Source organism: Aethalodelphis obliquidens, unplaced genomic scaffold (assembly GCF_003676395.1).
Source record: "Aethalodelphis obliquidens isolate GAN/ISIS:26980383/991018 unplaced genomic scaffold, ASM367639v1 scaffold2, whole genome shotgun sequence".
NCBI classification, from domain to species: Eukaryota; Metazoa; Chordata; class Mammalia; order Artiodactyla; family Delphinidae; genus Aethalodelphis; species Aethalodelphis obliquidens.
The window spans coordinates 53891282-53908655 of record NW_020837946.1 but is presented as its reverse complement, the minus strand read 5'-3'; the positions used below and the strand labels follow the sequence as shown (position 1 = coordinate 53908655).

Below are 17374 nucleotides of genomic sequence, written 5' to 3'. Positions count from 1 at the left end.
ACTGTTCCAGGTGCCTTTTCCAGTCTTCAAGGGAACTGAAATTTTTTCCATTAAGAGAATTTTGTAAAGACCAAAATAAATGGAAATCCGAAGGTGCAATTTCTGGTGAATATGGCGGATGAATCAGAACTTCCCAGCCAAGCTGGAACAGTTTTTGCCTGGTCATCAAAGAGGCATGTGGTCTTGTGTTATCCTGATGGAAGATTATGTGTTTTCTGTTGACTAATTCTGGATGTTTCTCGTCAAGTGCTGCTTTCAGTTGGTCTAATTGGGAGCAGTACTTGTTGGAATTAATCATTTGGTTTTCCAGAAGGAGCTCATAATAGAGGACTCCCTTCCAATCCCACCATAGACACAACATCACCTTTTCTGGATGAAGCCTAGCCTTTGGTGTGGTTCATCTCACTTCCCCCATGATCTCTTCTGTTCCACATTATTGTACAGTATCCACTTTTCATCACCCGTAAAAATTTGTTTTAAAAATGGAACGTTTTTGTTATGTTTAAGTAGAGAATCACATGGGGAAATACAGTCAAGAAGGTTTTTTTCACTTAACTTAAGTGGAACCCAAACATCAAAACGATTAACATAACCAAGTTGGTGCAAATGATTTTCAACCCTTGATTTGGATATTTTGAGTATGTCGGCTATCTCACATGTGGTATAACGTTGATTGTTCTCAACTAATGTCTAGATTTGATCGCTATCAACTTCAACTGGTCTACCCGACCATGGTGTAGCGTTCAGCGAGAAATCTCCAGCACAAAACTTCGCAGAACACTTTTGCCATGTTCCATCGGTCACAGCACCTTCTCCATACACTGCACAAATCTTTTTTTGCGTTTCAGTTGCGCTTTTACCTTTCGTGAAATAATAAAGCATAATATGCCAAAAATGTTGCTTTTTTTCATCTTCAGTATTAAAATGGCTACACAAAAATTCACCAATTTTGATAAGTATTTTTTTAAATGACGCTCATATGACAGCTGTCATATACAATCTAACAAAATTGTTTCAAATGAAGTTAAAGACAACTAAGTGCTACTAGAGCCATCTTACAGAAAAAACCGAACAAACCTTTTGGTCAACTCAATACAATTATTTAAAATTTTCCTTGTGAGCAGTTCCTCAAGTTACTCTGTTTTGTGAGAACTGAAATGTACCTCTATATACAGTTGTCCCTCGGTATTCACGGCAGCAGGGTGGGAGGCAGGGACTGGTTCCAGGACTCACCACGGATACCAAAACCAGTGGATGCTCAAGTCCCATGGTTGGCCCTCCATATCCGCAGGTTTCAACCAACTGTGGATGGTGTACTATGTTTAGCTCTGAGGTTGGTTGAATCCAGGGATTTGGAAGCAGTGGATATGGAGGGCCAACTGTATCTCTATATTTGTATCTCTATTGTGCACCAGAAGAACAATATCTAAATTCCAAGACTTCTCTTGCCAACTTTCATATGTTCTAGATCTCTGATTTGAAATCCTTTAAACAATGATTTTAAACTACTCAAAATTCAATCAGAGGCAGAAGGATAAGAGAGGTAGAGAGTAAGACAATAGGCTTTTTTTATGTCAAACATCAAAAAAATGCAGAAGAATATTTGTTTGGCAAAACAGCAATTTTTACTTTGATGGCCAGCTTTTCTCAGTAAATCCTTGAATTTCTAAGGAGCAATTGCACATGGATTTCTACAATGGCAATGACAGCTGGGTATCTAAAAGTCACGGGACCTTTTAGATTATAGTCAGAAGATAGTGCCATGAATATGTAACAGGATATTTTAAATCACAGGCCATTTTATTTTAAAATTATTTTAAATGACATTAATATTGCACATTTATATTTTTATATTTATGTAGACATTATAAAGTGTCGTTTAATTGAAAAAATACCTGCAGGTGCTAAATGTGACTTCTCCTATGAATTTGGGGATCTAGTAGTAAAATGATGTATTCTGTAATTATGATAAACAAGACACACATATTATGAAAGGCATTAGACAGCCACAGCAGGCCCTAAAGCAAATCATATTTTTATCTATGCTATAAATAAAGATAGGGTATCTTTCACATATTATTAAGAAAATATTAATCAAAATGTTATATAATACACAATTTAATGTAAACTTGGAATTTGCAGCATGTCAATGTCAACTACAATCGGAAGAGTATATGCTCTGAATGAAGCCCAGAAAAGAGAGCTATGGTAGGATCTGTTGATGCCTAGCTAGCAGGATTCAAGAAGAGTGATTATGCATTTGGCAAACAAATATTTTGGCCACTCAGAAAGATTAAATAATTTGCCTGAGGTCTAGTTAGTAAACACACTACTCATTCTACTTCTGTATAAGGTCATTGGAAAATTTGCCATAATCTAAACAGGGCACTAAATTATCCATTTTCCATGTAGATTCACACACAATGAGTGGTCTTCTGACATCTTGCTTTTCAGATATCTTGATAACTGGAAGGCAGTATTCCATGTAGCATTCTTGGTATTTGCCACTATAAATTAGTAAATTGGCACTTTCATCAAGATGTCTGCCAGATTTCTGCCCTAAATCAGTTTTTCTGATTGTGATGATTTTTAGATGCACTGAAACTTTTTTTTTAATTTCAAGCTTGAAAATCTGAGCCTCGGCAACCCAATCAAGAGCAGAACACTCAGTGGGAAATGCCAGCGGGACTTCTTCCTTCTTAATAACCAAACTGGTTACCACACTTCAGCAATAATGCTTGTTTAAAAGCCTAATGGTCCCAAAGATATGAAGAGAATAAAAATTGTGTTATACTGGCTTTACCAAATGGCTTTACCATTCATATCGCAGAATGTCACTGAACCAATAAAGTTAAGCATTATGTGGACCTTAATTCTCATCAATGAGGAGGAATTTATTTATCATATGACAGTGGTAAGGACCTTGGGGTAAAGTAGCCATGTTTATAATGTCAAGATACAAGACCACCAAGGTATGTAGTAAAATACACACTGTTGCTGAAAACTCTAAATGGACATTTGAATATCATGAAACCTAAGTTTATTTAGACAAAGATACAAAATATAATTTTGAATGGATTCCTGCTACAGATCTTAAATGAAAATCTGACTGTACAATCTTAAACATTCTAAATAAGTAATAAAGGACTTCTGTTTCTGGGTAGGATGGAGTAGCTAGTGGCAGAGCAGTGCTTCTGCCTAGAACAACTAGAAAAGCTGGAATAAATGCAGAAAGCATCTATTTGAAGGCAAAAAGAACTAAAGAGGCCAAGACTCCAGAGAAGGACGAACCTGAGCGCGGTAAGCTCACCTGTCACCTCTCCTACCCCAGTCAGGGGCGTTTCCCAATTCTGTATGCCGACAGGAGGCTGATCGTGAGGCTTTACTGGGGAACAGAGAAAACAATAGAACTTTTGACAGACACTAGTGGGGATGGGGGTTCAAGCACACAGCTCATCTTCATCTCAGAACATTGACAAAATACTGGGGCTGAACAGGGCAGTGGATTAAAAAACCCAAGCAAAAGCCTCTGAAAAGCAGAGTGGAAGTTTTTCAGCTATCTCCCAAGACTCCCCAAATTGGAGACCTGCCATGGGGAGAGACCTCAGAGAAGGCCCCAAGCTCTAACTTGAAAACGCTGAGAGCCCAAGGTCAACAGAATAGATGGAGCATTGACAGGACTGTACTCCGGACTCAACTCCACCAGCTCCTGATTGGCTTAAGTGATCTTCAACCAACACCCACCTAAGGAAAGACGATAACACCATCTGGAACTCCTACAATTTTTTTATACATAATGTTTGGCATTTGATAGATATTCTCTCATCATCCCAAGCTAGGACGACAGAGCTGGAAACCGAGAGAAAAAGTAGACAATAGAAACAATTCCAGATCCAGATGTTGGACTTAGCTGACAAACACTTTAAAATACCCATGATTAATACGGTCACGAAAGTATAGGAAAGATGGAGAAAGAGAAGATAAAAAAGGAGAATTTCACTGGCAATATAAATCTAATAAAAAAGAACCAACTGGAAATTCCAAAACTGAAAAATATAATTTCTCAAAAGGAAGTTAGTAAGAAAAAGGATAGATAAAAAAAGTGCAGTTTGCAAATATGTAAACTCCCTTATGAGTGCAAATTGGAGAAATACACAATGAAGAGATGGATATAAAGATATATTTAAAAAGAGTAAAAATATTAAAGATAGATAGACAGATATGTTCTAAATGTTCCAAGTAAAAAATAACAATTTTTTAAACAGTAAAGCACCAATATAACATAAGAACATAGGTAAAATACTCAGCAAATTTTCTCTGATGCATACGGATAGTATTAGATAAATTAGAATTATTTAATGCATATTTTGTTTCCATATAGATTTAAGAAGACCGGTCTTTGAACAACAAAGTTTGAAACAATGACGATAAAGAGGAAATTGCAGCTCAAAGTAGATGAGGGTAGTTAGAGCCCAACTCTTCCAAATGAATTCAGGCTCCAGACTGAGATTCATCACATGTCAGAGTACTGAGAAAATTGTAGATGTCAGTCATCTTTGCAAATCTACAGAAAATAGGAGAAGGACCAGAAAATTAGAGAAAGGAAAATGCCCTGATTTTCAAATGGGGGAAAAGATGGCCTATGTGATTTACCTGTCAGTAAGCTTGACATTGAAAACCAGGGCAATAAAGTCATCATTGATCAAGCAGATTGTGAGCACTTTGGAAAGAACCCTATGATCACTAGGAGTCAAACTAATTTTTGCCAAATTATATTATACAATTGATAGGATACTAGGTAGATAGACCTTCCTTCGAGCAGTGTCTTCCATTATAGACTTAAGAAAAAGTGGTTAAAATAAAGTACTATTGGGAATGTCCACGATTGTTTAAAAGACTGGTTAATCAATTGATTGCTTAATGGATTGGGGTAGCAATCTGCCCCTCAGACACTTTTATTAAAGATCTAATTGCAGCCACAAGAGACTTACTTATTAATATACAGAATTAAACCCAGGAGAGATGGCTAATGCAATAGATAGCAGGCTCCAAATTAGTTTAACAAGATGGAATCATGAGTTAAAACTAACAAAGTGATATAAAATAGGAATAAATATAAAGGTTCATATTTGTATGTGAAAGATAAATAGGTGACACGGATATAAAATGGGAGAGAGCTAGCCTGGCAGGAACTGCAATAAAAATGTAATGCAATTGCAGTTTTTCCATCACAGGCTTAATATGAACCAACAAAGTGAAATTATTGCTACAAGTGCTAGTACAACCTTAGGTCTCATTAGTAAAGAATGATGTACACTTTGTACTCTGTGTTGAAGTTGTACTTTACTTCTTGTTTACATGTTATGAATGATATTGACAAATCATGGAAAATTCTAGGAGGAAGGATTAGGATGAAGAAAGAGAGAAAGCTACCTCCTAAATGATAGAAAGGATTTATATCTAGTTCGCTGCAGAAAAGACTCAAATTAGATTTTGCAACTGTTTTCAAGGTTTGAAAAACTTTCGTGTGTAAGAGAAATGAAATATGCATACATTTTTCCCCCTGTGGAGCTACAGAGGGTTAGACTCAGATATGAAGACAGATTCGACTTAACATTAAAAAATAAAAAACTTTCCTAGCAGCTGGCATTTTCTAACAATAAAATGAACAGTTTCGTAAGGAAGATACTTGAGATATTGAAGGAGAGGTGGATTAACCATCTTTCAAGAATTCTGTGGAGAACTTTATATGGGCCTGAGGTCGATTCTAGGATACTTTACAGATATAACTTAACAACTAAAGTTTAGGGTACATTTCTAAATATAATGGAGCTTTGCTATGAAAAGATCTGGTATTGTAAGAAATTCTTTGAAATGAAGATTCATCCTAGATGTTATCTTTCGCCTCTGGAAATCTTGTAAGGATCTTGTTGCATGCTTTCAACATAACTCAGAACTTCTGGGTGATCTTCTGAGGACTCTATGTAATAATAATAATGTTATATTTGGATTATAGTCACTCTTTCTTGTTAATAGATAAACTAGCCTTCATGTGATAAACTCACAAGAGGTCTAGGAGCAAAGAAGCACATAAATGCTGGGCTTCAGGACTATTCTAGGTTGAATGGAGCTAAAAAGAACTTCCTAAACTAGCACAGCTGAATAACAGACAACTGAACTTTTAAATTTATGATTCTGACTTTGAAAAGTGATCCCTGAAGAAGGTGTGACTCATTTAATGTTATTCTCACCATATTTATTAAATTAAGGAACTTGAGCCCGAGGTCTTGAGTTAAAAAGCTCCTCTTTAAAAACAGCTGCCACTGCTTCTCCACTGAGTCAGAGAGACGCTCAGCTTCAGCAACACCCTCTTCCTTTCGCAGGATATCAGTTTGGTAAAACTCCCTTAGGCCCTGACATTGCTCCTCTACCTTAAAAAAAAAAAAAGAATATAAATGAAAGTTAAGAACACTTAAAAACATTTTTAAAGAGAAAAATACTAGATTCCAATAAAAGCCTATATAAAACTTAATTGGAACCTACATTTCAGAATTCTTTAAATAATTATTAAATATTGTCAACTTACTGAAAAGACATGAAAATCTATTCAGGTTGTTGACAGATCAGACTGACTGCTACTGGGTAGTAACTTGACCTGACAAGTTTATTATCCAGAAGCCCTATTTACTGTAGCCAAAATCATATTTATGTATTATATAGGTGTATGTTTTGCAATTGGAGACAGCTTATGTCAAAGACCAATGTGGTTCCATTTAAAGCTGAGTTTTATAATTCAGGAGAAAGATAAACATATACAATCAAGGAATACAAATCAGAAAGAAATGTAAGTCAGTGGAAAGTTATTCATAATTAGCAAATCACAATTTGCTTCTCATCAGTGATAAACCAGAACAAAAGAGTACAAATAATTATGAATTTTCTGTACATGTATTAATATTAAACTGCCTCCATGAGCAAATCTTACTGAGGTTCATTACTTCACCTCCCTAGAATTATATTTTCTCATTGGCTAACCAAGGTAAGCAATACTAGATTATTTTAAATCACTCTCTTTGGACAGAGCTTATATAAAATCAGATGTGCCTGCAGAACCAGATCATTTAACTGGGTATTGTAGAAACGGTAGAAAATTTTTGACACAAGTTTTTATGCATTTTGAATAATACTTAATGGCCAATAGGATAAGACTCAAAGAGCTCATAACTACTGAAAGCAATATAAATGGGATAAGAAATTTCAGGCAATGGTTAGTCACTATATTTTCAAGATTTCAATATCATTCTTAATTTAATGAGCGCTGCAAAGGGCACTTAGAAACAGAAGTTGTCTCCTCTTTTTCCATAGTCCATTTATTCATGACTGTTTTCCTGATACTTGTTTCCTCAGCCCTGGATAATCTTTCCTCAATTTTCTGCTCCTACATAATCCATCATGAGACAGTTAAAATACTACCTCCTCCATGGAGTCTCCTAAGATTCCGTAGTAAGAATTTAGCAGTTATTTCATTGGGTTCCCAAAGATAATTCTGGGAGAAAGAGAACCATAAACAGATTATTACAACACAAAGGCAAGTATGCCCACAGTGTTCTGGGCACACTGAGGAGGGACCACCAGCTCTACATAAAGTAAACAGGCAAGAATTTCCCAAAGGAAGCGACATTTGATCTGTGTCTTTCAGAATTGTCCAGGGTGAGAGGGAACAGGAGAAGGGGGCCCCAGATGGAAGGAATAACATGTGTGAAGGCACAAGTGTGAAACACTGGCTGGTTCAGAGCACGATAAATGATCTTGGTGTGGGTGACGTCCAGATAGCACAACCTGAGTGGTAAGAAAGAAGTGAGAGTGATCATTGTGTTGGCATAAAGCCGTCAGTAGGTTTCAACTTGTTTGCTACTATACTCAACAAACTGTGACACACTCCCGTTAGTTTGAAACAACTGACAGCTATCACAATGACTCGGAATTGGCATGACAGCCATCAAGTACTTCAATGGGATAGTATGCTACAGGCGGGGGTGTCAATATCATGGGCTGTCGGTTAAGTGAAATTCTTAAAACATAAACTTTAATTCATCCTCCTTTTCCAACTGCTCAAAAAAGCCTCCTTGAATGTAAGTGAGCATGATGTCATTATAGGGATTTCCTTGAATCTGGACTAGTTTCTTTTTTTAAGTGAATTAATGATCAACTTTAATACATTACCCATTTTGGGGTAAAAGTTATAACTTGCTTCATAAATTACATTTGTCATATAACCTGAATTTCAGGAAGTGACATGATCAGATTTGCTTTAGAATGACCATTTTCTGAAAGGCATAAAGGGGAGAATTACAGGAGGCAGAGAGAACAGGCAGATACAATTTCTTTAAGCTGGGCAAGGGATGATGGGGACCTAAACCGAGAAGGTGATGGTACAAATGAAAAGGGGAATTCAGAAATCTCTTAGGCTGTCTCTAAAGACAGACATGGGATAGCATGGCGTTTTTTTTTTTTTTTTTTTTTAGATGTTGGGGGTAGGAGTTTATTAATTAATTTATTTATTTTTGTTGTGTTGGGTCTTCGTTTCTGTGCGAGGGCTTTCTCTAGTTGTGGCAAGCGGGGGCCACTCTTCATCACGGTGCGCGGGCCTCTCACAGTCGCGGCCTCTCTTTTTGCGGAGCACAGACTCCAGACGTGCAGGCTCAGTAGTTGTGTCTCACAGGCCCAGTTGCTCCACAGCATGTGGGATCCTCCCAGACCAGGGCTCGAACCCGTGTCCCCTGCATTAGCAGGCAGATTCTCAAACACTGCACCACCAGGGAAGCCCCTAGCATGGCCTCTGATGTTTGAAAAAACAAAAGGGAGGAAATTGGGAATTAAACTTCAGCTCTGATGTTTACTACCTGTTTGGTCTTACATACCTAACTTCTCAGAGCCTCAGTTTTCCTCATTTGCAAAGTAGGGATAATAGTAAATAAACATAGGGATATTATAAGGATGAAATGAGATCAGGAATGAAAAGTTCAGGGCCTAGTACAAAAATAACTGCTCATTAAGAAAGGGATCGGAACAGACTTTGAGCTTCTACATAGGACTTCTGAAAGACAGTGGGGTCATTAATCCAATGCCAAAATACAGAAGGAAACACGTTTGAGGAAAAGATAACCAGTTGCGTTTTGTTGAGCTTCAGGAAGCTACAGAATACATAGGTAATTAGTATGATTGGAAGTTGAAAGCATTGGCCTGGAGCTCAGAAGAGCTGGGGTTGAGGAACCAGTTTTGAGTTACTGGGAAATTGAAACTATAGGTGTATTTGTGGGAGGGTGGGTGATTTTTGTAGGGAACATGTATAGAATGTACAAAAAAGGGAGCACAGGCAAGAACTCTGTAACCCACCACACTTTAGGAACAGAGAACTGAATCAGGAAAAAGAACAGATAAAGAAGTAGACAGGCTAATTTCACTTATGTGAAATATCCAAATAAGGCAAATCTATAGGGACAGAAAGCAGAGCAGTGCTTGCCTGAGGCTGGGGGCAGGGGGGAGGGGTGGTGGAAACCAGGATTGGTGAAAAGTATACCCCAGGCCTCTTTCTGGGGTGATGGAAATATACCAAAACTGGAGTGCAGTGATGGTTACACAACTCTATAAATATACCAAAAATCATTAATCCTAAAATAGGCGAATTTTATGCTACGTAAATTATACCTCAATAAATCTGTTTAAAGTCAAAGGAGGTGAATGTGAGTAACTGGGTTAAATAAATACAGCAGAGGGATTAAGTGGGATAAAGATGGACCATTTCACCTGTCAACTGGTAAGTGGTAAGTATAAGCTCATAAGAATGGAGTGAAGAGGTGCAAACGGCAGGATGGAAAAGGGGATAAACCAAATGGCAGTGGGATGAGGATTAGGGAGGATCAGGAAGAAGAGGAAAGAAATGTCATCTTCCCATCCCAAGAGTCCAGTTGTGAATGGAAGGAAAATTACAGAGTGGTAGCCTCAGTGAGGGCAAGACTATTTGGGCAGAACTGTAGACCAAAGAGAAGGAAGCAACAGAAAAAGCAAATTTTTAAAATTAGAGGATGGATGCTGAAGCCAGATTCTGGAGGATGTAGGAGCAGACAGGGAGGGACTGATGGCTGATTACTGCAGCACACATGCAGAAGCTCCACTTTATTGGTGACAGTGGAGGAAGGGTGAATATGTCAGTGGGTTTGGAAGCTGAAGGAAGTCAAGGCAGTTAAGCTCAATGGACTCATGTTTTTCAGTCACATACAAGGTAAGGGCATAAGCTGACATTTAGGAATGGAAACTGCAGTAAGAAGTTTGCGACTCACTACTGAATGGGCACCAACTAGAGAGCATATGGGGGGCTCAGCTGAGCCAAAGACCCATAAATTTGTAAGAGCACCAATAAGCACAATTGTATGATTTTCCACAGGAGCGTCTGGAAGCTTGGAAAGAGAAGCTGAGTAAACAGAGTGTTGGAGTGATCTAGTATTGGGAGCTGGCAAGTCAGGGTAGAAGGCAGGGAGTTGAGGACATGGGGAATGGAATGGAATGGAATTGAATAAGCACAAGCTGGTGAGAAAAGAGAGAAAGCCTGAAGGTGTAGGAGATTGACAGACTGAGAGCACTGCCGAGGTGAGGACACAAGGCTCTGCCAGGTAAGAAAATAGATTAAGTGAAAGCTGGGAAGATGAAAGGACATGAGGTCCTTCTTGGGAAAGCTCTGTTTGCAAAGCTAAGGTTCCAGCCCTAGTCCCAAAACTCCTGGTCCCAGAGGCCAGAGGGGGCCATGGAAGTAGGCGCTGAGCTAGAAGCTAAGAAGGTACATTTTTGGCAATGAAGATGCAGAAAACCAAGCACTACTTTGTACCCTCTCCACCATTTCAAGTTGAGACAAAAATGTTCATCGAGGGACTTCCCTGGTGGCGCAGTGGTTAAGCAGCCACCTGCCAAGGCAGGGGACACGGGTTCGAGCCCTGGTCCAGGAAGATCCCACATGCCACAGAGCAACTAAGCCCGTGCGCCACAACTACTGAGCCTGCACTCTAGAGCCTGTGAGCCACAACTACTGAGCCCGCATGCCACAACTACTGAAGCCCGCGTACCTAGAGCCCGTGCTCTGCAACAAGAGAAGCCACCGCAATGAGAAGCCCGCACACTGCAATGAAGAGTAGCCCCCGCTCACTGCAACTAGAGAAAGCCCATGTGCAGTAATGCAGACCCAACACAGCCACAAATAAATAAACCAGATTAAAAAAAAAAGATTCTTTCTTTTTTAAAAAAAGTGTTCATTGATAGAACAACCTGTTGGCTATAATATCTCTGCCTAACCCTGAGAGTTCCAGGATAAGAAAAAATTTTAAAAATCCAGAATAAAGAAAGATGTGGAAAAGGAGGCAGTGGTTCCCTGAGATTTCCAGGGCCTGTGCGTGGCCTTCCTCCAGAGTGGTGAGAACTCAAGACTCTTAGAGAACGAGAGCTGGCAGAGGAATGTGGGCAGGCAGGATGTGGTCGTGCGAGGTAAGGGTGAGAGTATTGGGAGGGTGGCGGGAGGATGCTACCTAACTTGGGTTGGCTTTACCCCTGAGTGAGCCTTGATGGCTCTACCTCCCACTCAACCAGCAGCCCCTCCCTGAAAGGAGAGTGAACCACGCGCGCCTGGGAGCGTTAGGACCAGAGTTAAATGAGCTGGGACTCAAGTGCTTTGCTATGACTGATGTCACCTTCAAGAACCTGGGACCTTTGAGAGATGGAATTCTAGTCTACCAGAGGGAATTTTACAGATTATTTAGTACAAACCAGTCAAAACAATGCCTCAGAAAAAGCTCTCAGAGGAAAACTATTAAAAGCATCAAACAAGACAGATCTGAGACGGGACCCAACAGCCTATAACTTCCAATTGTGTGGATTTTAAACAAATCACACGAATTGCTTAAGTATTCAAAGAGATTCATGACTTATTTTTAAATAGAAAATGACTTATTTTTAAATAATTTTGTTTTATGTTTAGGATATTGTAAATATTGGTAGGCCAGGGGCTTCCCTGGTAGCGCAGTGGTTGAGAGTCCGCCTGCTGATGCAGGGGACACGGGTTCGTGCCCCGGTCTGGGAAGATCCCACATGCCGCGGAGCGGCTGGGCCCCGTGAGCCATGGCCGCTGAGCCTGCGCGTCCGGAGCCTGTTCTCTGCAGTGGGAGAGGCCACAACAGTGAGAGGTCCGCATACCGCAAAAAAAAAAAAAAAAAAAAAATATATATATATATATATATATATATATATATATTTATTTGTAGGCCATAGTAAAAAGGGTTTCAACACAGCCACTTTGCTTATTTGTCTGTATCTACACATACACACTTGTATTATGTTTTTAGTAAAATAACTTACTCTTTGAGCCTGTGTATGGTGCCTTGGAGAATAAAGGAGCTATAAGTGAGTATGTGCACTGGGGTGGAGGATCTGGAACGATCCACGAGGGTTCTATCCCCTTAGAAAGCAGGAAGATGGGCAGAGGCCATTCTGTCAAAGAGGTCAGCCCATAGGTACCGTACCTCCTCTGATGACTTTAGAAATGCCACATAAGTTTGCAGGACTTGTGACCTGGAGCTGAGGCTTTGGCCAAGTATGTTTAATTCTTCCTCTAGCCACTTAGCTTTAGAAGAAAGCGATGCCACTTCATCAGGTTCAAAATCATTTTTCTCTGTCAAGAGTTTTGCAGCTGCTTCTGATTCATGTGATGTCTCCTATAAAAACAAGGCACAGGAGGTCAGAAGCTGACAGAGGAATCATGAACACTCACATTCCAATACCTTCTGTACAGCCATCTATTACAATTATTAATTGAACTTGTACCAAAACTCTCCTCAATGAAAAAGGCACATATTTTAAAATTTGAAAAAAAAAGGCACCTTAAAATGAAAACTACCTCAAATTATTCTTTCAGTCTATCACCTATACGTCTTATTTAGAACATTCTATTTTCTGTGTCACAAATAGAAGAAAGTTTGTTTAGTAAGAAAGGTTGTAAAACACATTGGCAGAAATGTTTAAAATAATTTAAATAAAATAATTATACATGATGATTGCTTTATGAAATTTACCAGTAGCTCTAGAAAATTCTTAAACTAATTTTGTTATATGAGAGATGACAAGTTTATAGAAATTGTTCACTCATTTTTTAATTTACAAAAAAATGCCATATCAAGTATGCAGTCTTCTTAAAGTCTCCATCTACAACAGTTTTTAAATAAGTGTAGGGAAAATGGTACAGATTAGGTGTGAATAACCTAAAGAGTCAGTGAATTTGACTTGCTAGGGTTGCTCTCCTATGTCTTCTTTTGAGTGCAATTTTTGGCACGTGAAATCTAACCACTGATTCAATGGACGAGTAGGTATTGTAGGCACTATTTACACAACTGCCGCAGAGCTGTGTAAAATTTCACGTGAGACCAAGCTAGGATTTAAGCAAACATGAAAGACAGACGCTCCACTCTCATTTAGAGCAAGGAGGGATTGCTCTCCTACTTGTATTTAATATGCTTCCCAGGTACTCTACTGAATGGAGGTAATTTTAATTTACAGGAGCTGCTGCCAGAGAACCCTCTAGAAGGAGGAAGTGGAGGAGTTTCTCCCCTTGAAATTTCCTCCTTCCCTCTAAAATTTTTTAAATAAAAAAATGAAGGGACTTCCCTGTGGCGCAGTGGTTAAGAATCTGCCTGCCAATGCAGGGGACACGGGTTTGATCCCTGGTCCGGGAAGATTCCACATGCCACAGAGCAACTAAGCCCGTGCGCCACAACTACTGAGCCTGCGCTCTAGAGCCCTCGAGCCACAACTACTGAGCCTGCATGCCACAACTACTGAAGCCCTTGCTCCTAGAGCCCGTGCCCTGCAACAAAGAAGCCACCGCAATGAGAGGCCCACGCACCGCAACGAAGAGTAGCCTCCGCCCACTGCAACTAGAGAAAGCCCGTGCACAACAACGAAGACCCAACGCAGCCAAAAATAAATAAAGAAAGAAATTTATAAAAAAAGAAAAAAGTACTTCTCTAAATAAAATATATGAGGCTTTCTTTTTTAAAAAAATGAACTTGAGTTCAGGCATGCATTTCATTTTAGACATTTTAAAAAATGAATTAAAAACAGCCCATTAATAATTGTCCATCTGTGAGTTTCAGGTGGCAGTGCTGTCTGTGAAGGAGACTCTTGGATAAATTAGGAGTTTTGGATTAACATATATGCACTACTATATATAAAATAGATAATCAAGAAGGACCTACTGTAGAGCACAGGGAATTCTACTCAATACTCTGTAATACCTATATGGAAAAAGAATCTGAGAAAGAATGGATATATGTATATGTATAACTGAATCACTTTGCTGTATACCTGAAACTAACACAACACTGTAAATCAACTGTAGCTCAATATAAAATAAAAATTAAATTAAAAAAAAAGAAATGATTGAATAGCGAGGCTGTTTCCTAGAGACCTGGGCACTTGCCTCACCTTCCTAACCACCTGCTGGGGCAGGCAGGGACTTCATGAAGGTTTGGAGCTGCTAGCAGGAATGTCTGAACCTAAGTCCCATGTGAAAGGGGTGAGAGGGTGCTAGAGAAGGTGCCAGGCAGAGGAGGGGGCAGTTTCTGTCTCTAAACATTGGGTGTGCAAACAACATTGTGATTTTTTTGCCTCCTGGAATCTAGCACTGATGCATGTTGCTCTTGGTAATTTTCTCTTGCAACTTACTCTAGCAGAAAATCACAAACAGCCTTGAAGAGGCGCTCTCCCGGCCTCAAGGAGCTGCTAACATCTCCTAGGCTAGGAAAGAGGGCCAAATGAGTGTTTAGCACCAGGCTATAATGCTGAGCTTCCGTGAGCTCAAACGCCCTAATAAATGCACCTGTAAATATACTTTAGATACACATAATGGTAGCCGTTTTTAAGTCATTATCTGCCAGAAGACTAATTTAGAATTGCAGCCCTCAAGGGAGTTAGGATTAAGTTTTATAGCTACTGAAAATAAAGAAAAATCATATTTACAAAACCATAACCATAATAATAACTCATTTTATTTACCTTAGCTTGTTTATCTAGTTCCAGATATGTACTCAAAATCTTCTCTGATTCAGAAAGGCTGGAACCGACATCCATTGCATTAGAAATTACTGGGCTGATTTTCTGAATGGACATTTCCACCTTTAGGAATAAAGAATATATTGCACCCTTAGTAATATATATTGGCATATATGTATGCATATGTGTAGAGGAGATAAATATTACTCTCTACATTCCCATTATACTTTAAATGTATACCAATTTTAATCTAAAAATAGTTTAATATTTCAGTATTTCCTACTTAAATTCATAATGCTGCTCTTCATATGAGGTAATACTACTGACTCACCAATAGAGGATATATGTTTACAGATATTTCTTTTATTAACAGCGATGAGATGTAGGCAATAATCCACATTCTCTTAAGAATTTATTATCTATATTACGTAGAAAGGATAATTCACTTGTCAACACATCAGTAGAAATGAATTTTTCTGGTGCATTAAGTCATGATCATACACTGTACACTGAAAGGGGCCCAATTTACAGGTATATTTTGAAGCAGAGGTCCAGCATAGGTATTAGATCACTTTACGGATTACTATATTTAGGGCTGAGGGGCCCCGGGACAGCACCACATGCTGTACATGTAATAACAAAACAGAAACACGCTTAGGCATTTAATTGATGAACGTGGGGGATTATGATTTGATCTTCAATACACATGAATTAGTGAATACAGTGAGGTTTAAGGGGTTCTATTCAATTCAAGTTACTGCCTTGCTCTGACTAGAGTTCATACTTCCCAAAGTCAAATTGGCTCTGACTTGGCAGTAGCCACACAAGCAACAGCAGCTGTTTGAGTTTCTACTGTGTTTTCCACCACCACCAAATTCGCTTGAATCTCAAGCTCCAGGGAATGCAGCACTACAGCTGCCGCCATGTTTGTAATCTCCCTGGACTCAGGCATCAGAACAAGGTTCAAATTCCCATCTCTGGATCAATAACAGGCAAGGAGGCAATTTAGATAGAGACTTGGTTATTTAATGACCTCTCCTGTGAAGTCTATTAATTCTACTTGTGTAAGTCAGGTATATAAGTCCATTGTAGCTAATGAAAAAACATCATTGAAAATTTGAGACCCAGACTTTACAACATGGTTCATTAGCATTAATGTAATTGAGATATTACTAGTTTTTGCTATAACCCCATCTACGGACAAGTAATTTTCTTTTAAATTTATTTATTTTATTTATTATTTATCTTTGTCTGCCTGGGGTCTTCGTTGCTGCGCACGGGCTTTCTCTAGTTGCAGCGAGCGGGGGCTACTCTTCATTGCGGTGCGCGGGCTTCTCATTGTTGTGGCTTCTCTTGTGCAGGATAGGCTCTAGGCTCACGGGTTTCAGTAGTTGTGACACGAGGGCTCAGTAGTTGTGGCTCACGGGCTTAGTTGCTCCGAGGCATGCGGGATCTTCCCAGACCAGGGCTTGAACCCGTGTCCTCTGCATTGGCAGGTGGATTCTTAACCACTGCGCCACCAGGGAAGCCCCCAGACAAGTAATTTTTTATTTAGTCAAATAGTAGCTGCCTGTTTTTATTCCTCTTTGAAAATGGGAAATAAAATTCTTCAAACCACTATATTCACTTTGTAGAAAGGATTTTCACACATATGGTTTTATTCAGAGTGGCCATGTCCTTTGCACTGTCTTGGTTCAATAAATTATGATAATGGCAATTTATTCCTGGAACCCCTAAAACTCATCATTTTTGGTATCTACCTGCTGTTCTTGTGTTGTGTGGTGCCATGTTAACCAAAATGTGCATATTGGAGCCACGCACAGAACCACGTAAATCAAAGAGGACACAATCACAATATACACATGGTTCAATTAACACAGTTCTGTGCAAAATGAGAACTGCCTTTGTGTAAACATGTTCCGGGCTGGGAGGCAGGGAGGATGACACTTTTAGTTTTGGCAACCTGGGGCAGGGATGGTTGATGAGCAGTAGTGAATTACAATTTCATTTTGTTTGAATATAAAGCCTAATGTGGGATGAAGGGAATCCTAAGGAGACACACCCCTATCCTCCCACCGTGCCCGCATGCTGCAGTTCCCATACCATCATCTATTATCACCAGGTAAGGAGCTGCATCTAAATAGTAGCTTATGCATAAAATAGATAACCAACAAGGATCTACTGTACAGCACAGGGAACTATACTCCACATTATGTAAAAACCTTTAATGGAAAAGAATCTGAAAAAGAGTATATATATATATATATATATATATATATATATATAA

General features: G+C 39.1%; 1 protein-coding gene across 1 annotated transcript in view; it reads right to left on the bottom strand.

Moving 5' to 3' along the window:
* CCDC141 (coiled-coil domain containing 141) overlaps positions 1-17374 on the bottom strand; it is a 212240-nt gene that overhangs the window by 54484 nt on the left and 140382 nt on the right. The window contains exons 10-12 of the mRNA XM_027126979.1: positions 15091-15210; positions 12564-12755; positions 6252-6431 (exon numbers count right to left, since the gene is read on the bottom strand). Coding sequence (XP_026982780.1) covers positions 6252-6431; positions 12564-12755; positions 15091-15210 — 492 coding nt within the window. The remainder of the gene's footprint in view (positions 1-6251; positions 6432-12563; positions 12756-15090; positions 15211-17374) is intronic.